Consider the following 7369-nt stretch of genomic DNA (forward strand, 5'->3'; position numbering starts at 1 on the left):
ACCACCATCATGGCAGGTTAGTGTTCGCATTTATTTTAAAAATACACAAAATAGAAATTCTTTACATCAAAGTGTGATAACCTCACTTATACATTGTTCCATACTTACCTGGTTCTGTTTGCATCCTTATGCAAACATTAAGAATAGATGGATTTGACTGATTTTTTTGCTATGGTTCATGTAAACAGTTGAGACTGCTACATAAAGTAGGTTGTTCTAAAAAGTAAAGTGGCCACAGAAACCCGACAGTAAAACAATTCAATTTGGTTTGTTTAATGAAGTTGGCAGAAGTCTTAGCAGCTAGATGATCAAAGACTAAATATTGGCTTCTAGGCATTTTAAATATTAAAAACCTTGAGGTTTTCTTCATCTTGTAAACACAACTTAGACCTTGTTGGCATTAAGTTTGAAAAGTGAACTATTAAACCGTGATTTTCATCATCCTGCCCATGTCAATATACACTCTATTATGAGAATGAAACCAGGTAATAAGCAAAATACATCAGGAATCTCAAACTGGACTGCAGAGGCCCCGCTGGTCTCTTCAGGGAGCGATGCGACTTAAGCGGCGCCTGCACGGGCTGGCTGGCTGTGGTCCCCTGTCCCCGGGATAGTGACGCCACAGGCCACGAGGTGGGCAGTCGCTCTTGCTCCGTGTCTTTTGAGGCAGCTGAGACGCTCCTTCCGCCTCCACTGGCCTTCCTTGGGCTTAGAGTCGTTGGGTTACAGGTTTGGACTATTGTCAAGACTGTACTGTCCCTTTAAGGTACCACATGCCACCATAGCTTACACAGCAGTCCTACGGATGGAGAGAGAAACATGGTGAGGGCAGAATTCGGCAGGGAAGGTGGCTCCTGTGCTCTGTGCAGTGTCACGAGCCGCCTGCTCTCTCCAGGGTTTGGGCCTCAGACCCCGCTTTCCTCTCCTGGGGTGGGGGGGGGGTCTTAAGAGTAAAGAACTATAAATGATGTACTTTATAAACACAAGATACAAAAACTGAATAGCTGGCCAGAGCAAAGGGGCTTCAGAAATCGCCCTGCTCTGCATGGCCAGGGATGTCCATGGTGACAGAGCCGAGCACACGGTACCTGCCATCAGCTTTCCGTGTCCCAGTGTTTCTGCAAACGTGGCATTTGGACCGCAGCCGATTCACAGAAACATGACAGGTACTGATACACTTAAGTACTTGCACATGTGCTAAGCAGAGTAGTTTACATTTTTTAACTTAATATATTCCTTCGTGTTCTACTGAAAGTTAAGTAGTGCCACGAGTTTGTAGGAGGCGATGGCAGAAGTCACAGCAGTGGGACAGGCTTCACGGGGTGGTCAGGACTCCAGGCCCTGCCACAGCAGAGGATGGGGACACTGACCCACTAGCCCACTTTCTGAGTGGAGCCTACATCTTGTCACATTAGGCCTTCTGCATATGCGCACCACTGCCCAGGGTCAGTGGCTGAAGACCTGATTGGCGACTGAGTGGCAGGAAAGGCACCAGACATCAGCCTCCAGCTCAACCGGGTACGGGGAGCCGGCACAGGCCGCTCGTGCTCAAGCTCGTGGGCAGCAGAAGCCTCTGGCTGCTGCAAGCAGAACAGACGTACCTTTAGCACTTTATCCACCTCCTGTTTACTCAGATCTTCTCCACACTCTTGAGTCAAGCGAGACTGGATCATGTTCCGGCGAACACGGTAATTTTTGGAGAAAATTTCGAGCAAAACCTGTCGGTGCTTTAGGAGCAAAAACATGTTTTGGGGTTTTTTTGGGTTTCTATTTTTGTTTTTTATGGGAAGCAGTCACCTAAAGAGAAATATCCCCACACCAGAAAGCCATGGGCCTAACTAACGCCACACTGCAGTCTGGAATAAAGGTCCTTGCCCAGAATTGTGGGGGCTCCTGAGACCCCAATAAAATGAGTCCAAATGAAGGGATGTGCCCACAGACAAGGGCAGTTGGACATACTTCTGCATAATAAGGAGTGCTAGCCGAGGTAGCAGCGGGGACAGCCACCATCTAAACTGCAGGAAGACAGGGAGGGGAGTGGCTTCAAGTCTCAATACTCGGACATCACACGGCATCCATGAAACGCATTTCATTCCCAAATGAAAATTAAACAGAAAGGCTAGAAGACAGCTGAAATCCCCCCTAAAGCAGAAAAGGCAATGAGAGAATTTGGTCCAGTATGTCCACAACAGGGAAAGAAATGACCAAGTCTACAGAATTTCCTCAGTGATCTAGCTCTAAGTTCCTGACCCACAGGGTCCATCTGGGCCTGCACTGACGTACAACCCACGGGATAGGGACCAAGAGGCGGAATGGCACTGGACAACAACTCGGTCTGAAAGCTTCAATACTGTGGAACATGCCTAAATGCAGAGGGAAAATTACTTGCCCTGTAAAACTCTAGCCCCAGACAAACAACACCTGAGGGCCAAAGAAAGCCACTTTAAGACATGCAAGAATGGGGCCGACCGAGTGGCACGTTGGTTAAGAGTTGGCTTGGGACACCAGCTCTGAGCAGCAGGGCCCCGGTTCGGATCCCACAAGAGGGCCAGTGACACTGCCTTCTACAGCTAAGATGCTGAACAACAGCTTGACCTGGCATGGCGTAGCCTGCAGCGCCTGCTGCAGTGGGCTGCCATAAGCTACCATGTGTGGCCGGCAGCCAGCATGAGTGGCCGGCAGCCGGTGTGAGCCGCCAAGAGCCGCCGTGAGTGGCCGTCCAGATGCCGGCGACCAATCTGCCTCGCCCGGGAAGAGCGCAATGATAATACCAACATGGGCCAGTGAAGCAACGTCCTCCACAACTAGACTGAAGAACAAAAGGACAGCAACTTGTCTGTTCCCCTTCCCTGATTCCCCAGTACTGTTCTCCTTCCCCAATTCCCCAATAAAATCTTAAAAAAAAAAAAAAAAGACATGCAAGAATGCAGCCACTCTTCTCTGCCCTAGAAGCGGAAATTATTCTAGGAGGGAGATGGGAGATTCCGCAAACCAGCACCGAGCACAGCCGGTCCTGCTGGGGCGCCTCCCGGGAATCCCAGCGAGGCTGACTAGGCTACAGACGCTGATGTCTGTTCTGAAAACCGTGCAAGTGAAAAGAGGAGGTAGCAGGACAGAGAAATGGGATCAGGGCCTCTGACGGATGTGTCGCTGTAGCACTGTCACAGCACCGCTGAGCGCTCTGCCCTCATCCACTAGCACATCCAACAGCAGAGGAGGCTTGCTCTTGGGGGCACCTGCTGCTAACTAAAAAGTGACAGCCTCCGAGAAGTGGGATGCGGGGCGGGCATGGCAGGAGACGGGTGTCCCAGGAGCATTCAGTCTGATTTGGTTTTATAAACATGCACTTACTACTTCTTTTCTCAGAGTGCTCCGGGAGCAGGAAACCCAGATGCTGCCTCTTCTGGCCAGAGCACAGAGGAGCCCAGGGATGCTGCCAGGCTCCTCACACCCTCTCCTCCCCCTCCCTCCAGGCCGCCAGTCAGTCCCCGAGATGCAAACAGGAGCCAAGAACTCAGCGGGGCCTCGTGCACACTCTCCCCCCACACCTTCGGCGTTTTCACAATTAACCCTTAATTTTTACAATTCATTCAAGTTCATGACCTAGGGAACTCGTCCGGCCCTCAGGGACTGTGACGGAGCTGAACACACGCCATGCTGCCGGTTCAGTTCACGTTGCGTCTGCTGGAGCCAGTGCCCCTTCCAGGGGGAAACCACCACTCTCTCTAACTGAAAACCCAGCCCCCAGCCCTGAGAAGGAGTGCGTAGCTTGCCACCGCTGAGGCCACCTGAGAGATGGCCCACCGTGGGTCCGCCAGCCAGGGGGCGTCAGAATCATCTAGAAAGCTCTGTCAAGCTGCCAGTGCGTAGGGCACTGCCCTATTCCTAGTGGACTGATTTCAGGGCCTGGGGGCCAGGCCTCGGCACTGTTTGTAAAAGGTGACTCACGCAGCGGCCCAGACTGGCATTTGGACTCGAACTACTGGCACCTCCTGTCTGTTTGACAGACATGGAGCCACAATATTTAAAGTCGGGGGTGTCTGAACTGTGACTGTGTGTGTTGGGTCACCCCTCCGGGAACGGTCACCTTACCTGATCACTCGTGTCCCCAGACTCCCAGAGGGCGAACACCTTCTGCTCCTCCGGGCAAGCCGCCGTCTGTGGGGGAAACTGAGCAAGGCCCAGGCGTGAGCCGGGGGCCTGTCTCCACCCCAGGACCCGCCCAGCTGGCACCTCCCAGCTCCTGCCACTCACTAGCTCTGTGGCCACAAAACTGTGTCTGTCTCATCACCATGGGGAGGGGGCCAGCCAGCCACCCCCACCAGAGCCTTAGCGGGCTGCAATGACAGGAGCGGGACACGCCCAGCCTGAAGCCCGCGGCGTGATCAGTAAGGGGAGGCGAGCTCTTCTGCTTTTCCCACTCGCCTGGCACCAGCACCCCCTAACTCCCTGGGGGCTCCCTTCAGTCCCTTCACACAGGGCCGTGTCAGAATGAGTTCAAGGCCCTGCCCAACTCCCAAGCAGCCCACGCCACTGGGTACAGCAGGGTCTGGATGTGGCCCAGAAAGGTGGCAGCCGCGGCTCCAGGACCCTGGAGCAGGGAAGGGAGGAAGGCAGCGCCTGGCACAGGGGGTTTGAGTCTCGGTGCCACAACTCAGGTAACGGTCACGACCCCGCCAAGGCCCAGGGGTCCGCACACAGTCTCAATGGATCGTTAGAAAGCAGACAGGTGGTAAGCGTCGCTGGCCCCCGCCCTCCATCAGGACAGTCACTAGCCACCGTCACCAGCTAAGCAGCAGCAGGACGAGCCCACTCGCTCGCCCTGGGCTCCGGCGCCTCATGTGAAAAGTGAGGCCGGACACATCTGAGGTCTCCCACCTCACACGCGACTATGACCTGGTCCCCACGTCAGGATCACAGGGAGGAGGGCTGACGGGACAGGTGCAGAGACGACCACCGCATCCCCAACACCAGCCCTACCATGAGGAGGACGCACGGCAGGAGCCGTGCCTGGGGGGACGGGCGGTACCCCATGTCCCTCGCCTGTCGGCCGGGACAGCCCAGCTCATGCCAGGCAGGCACCCCTCTGCTGCCTGGCCCAGCTCAGAGAAAGGCGAGCCCGCAGGCAACGACCCGTTGGCGGGGTGGGCAAGGGTGGCGCCCTCCGTAGGAGACCCCACCAAGGAGGCTGCCTGCCACCAGGGCCAGGCCCCCCAGGACAGCCCAGCAGCGCGGGGTCCAGGACCTCTTTGTCCTGGCTTGTTTCTCACGTGCAGGGACCAAGGCTGCACGTGCCTCTGACCCTGCACTGCACACACTTGTGCTCGCTTAACCTCACCCTGTCTGCTGCCAGGTCTGCGCAGAGACGGGGCGAATGCCGAAGCCCCCCCGAGACCAGCTGGCACTGTCCACGCCCGACTAGGGGAAGTACTTGGTCTGCAACGCACGCTCTGCCACATTTCCTCCACTCTGGGGCCCCGGCGGTGACAGGACAAGCAGCCTGGGGTGTGGGTGGCACACCTTGCCCCCCACAGGTCCACCCCAGAAAGGCTAATGCAGCCTCTGGAGCCGGGCACAGCCGGGGGCTCTGGGCACAGGCGCGGCCCGTCTGAGCTGAAAGGATGAGGCTCAGCCTCCAGCCCTGTCACCTCCCGGCCCCTGAGCCTTCCACAGGCTCCTCTCACTTCATCTGCGCGTTTCAAAGATCAATGACAAGAAACAGCCATTTTTCCTGAAACATGGCACAGCTGATGGGGACGAGTCGCAGTGCTGATGGGGAGCTAAACCCATCAGGCGCCCACTGCAGAACAGGGTGCAGAGCGCGAGGCTGGGCGGCCCAAGGCCAACGGTCCTCTCAAGTCCCCACACCCCGTGCAGGCTCCCCCAAAGCCGCAGGGCTCAGGCCACCAGCGACCAGGCCCCTGTCCGGGCCCACGGGCTCCACTCACAGGCACGAGGATCTGCTTGCAGCCGGCAGCCAGCACGGTGTCCTGCAGCATGCGGTCCGAGATGCCGCTGAAGAGCGTGTGGCCGGGGGGCAGGCTGGCCAGGTGCAGGTTGAAGAGGCGCTTCAGCTCGCTCAGCGTGAGCACAAACTGTCTCTGGAAGGTGGCCTCCACGAAGGCCCTCAGCTCCCGGGCCACCGGGGTGCTGGCGCAGCCGGGGGGCGGGTGCCCGTTGAAGCTGTCCCCGCCTGCGGGCCGCCCGGCGGGCAGCCCATTGGCCAGCCTGCTGTGGAGGCCCCCGCTGGGCGAGGTGTCCATGGCCTCGTCCTCCTCTCCCTCCTCACTCAGGGGCTCCTCCTTGACCCGGACGCTGGGCAGGACCGCGGACGCCCGGACCTGCTCCTTCCTCCGCTGCAGCTCCCGTTCCAGCAGCGTGTGGTTCTGCTGGGCTCTGCTCTTGGCCACTTGGACCCGCTGGTCCCCAGACACCAGCCCGGCAGGCCCTGTAGGGAGACCGCGCTGCTCAGGAGGGTGCAGAGATGGGCAGGGCCAGCGACAAAGGCCAGGCCTCTCCACCCCGGGACAATCCCACCCGGCAGGGCCACCCTGCTGTCCACAGCAAGGGCCGGGAAAACAGCAGGCCCAGCCGGACCTCACCCCCACCAAGCCAGGATGGGTGGCTGCTGAGCTGCCAGCACCGCCTCCTGTCCCCCGCCACCCCCCTCCTGCCGACCCATGAAGGTGCAAGGGTTTCAGGGCCCTGGGACCCGACACAGCCCTTGAGCACAAAACCGAGTCCCTGAGGCGGAGGCTTTGCCACTGAACAAGCCTGGGGCTGACGTACAGGGCAGGGGAAGTGGGCCAGGGAGGGTGGCCGGCAGTGACAGCATACACCCCGGCCGTCCCCAGGCAGGGCCCTCGCACACCTGACTGTCCCTCCGGCTTCTTTGGCAAGGTTTCCTTCACAAGGTTATAGACTTTCTCTAATCTGAAAAGAAGAGGAATTACAATTCTGACCCACGTCACACGTCATCTGCCTCAGCGCTGCATCACCCCCACGCCCAGGGACAGCCTGGGCACCGCAGATGCCACGTGCTGGGGGCCCCGACCCGCTGGGAGCCCCGGGGTGAGGTGGGGAGTACAGCCCTCGCCTGGCTCCTGCTCCGGGAGGAAATGGCTGTGCCAGGCCTGCCCGCCGGCGGAGGAGGGGGCACGTGGCCCTGAGTCTGCCCTCACCGCCCCACCCACGCAGCCTGGCCGCACCCCTGGGGGCAGGGTGTCTGGTGGCCGGGGCCCCGCCCGCCCGCAGGCTCGTACTTGGCCTGGATGCCTGTCCACAGCATGTGCTGCCGCTGGACCACGTCCGGGTGCTTCCTGATGAACTCGCCGTCGCAGGGCATCAGGAACTCCCAGCCCTTGTTGAT

The 7369-nt window shown here is 58.3% G+C and overlaps 1 protein-coding gene across 1 annotated transcript in view; it reads right to left on the reverse strand.

The window, feature by feature from the left end:
• Positions 1–12: 12 nt before the first annotated feature.
• POLR3E (RNA polymerase III subunit E) overlaps positions 13–7369 on the reverse strand; it is a 36183-nt gene continuing 28826 nt past the window's right edge. The window contains exons 15-20 of the mRNA XM_019649815.1: positions 7263–7369; positions 6872–6933; positions 5949–6448; positions 4093–4170; positions 1602–1727; positions 13–799 (exon numbers count right to left, since the gene is read on the reverse strand). Of these exons, the coding sequence (XP_019505360.1) occupies positions 743–799; positions 1602–1727; positions 4093–4170; positions 5949–6448; positions 6872–6933; positions 7263–7369 (930 nt within the window). The 3' untranslated portion in view covers positions 13–742. The remainder of the gene's footprint in view (positions 800–1601; positions 1728–4092; positions 4171–5948; positions 6449–6871; positions 6934–7262) is intronic.

Source organism: Hipposideros armiger, unplaced genomic scaffold (assembly GCF_001890085.2).
Source record: "Hipposideros armiger isolate ML-2016 unplaced genomic scaffold, ASM189008v1 scaffold_135, whole genome shotgun sequence".
NCBI lineage: Eukaryota > Metazoa > Chordata > Mammalia > Chiroptera > Hipposideridae > Hipposideros > Hipposideros armiger.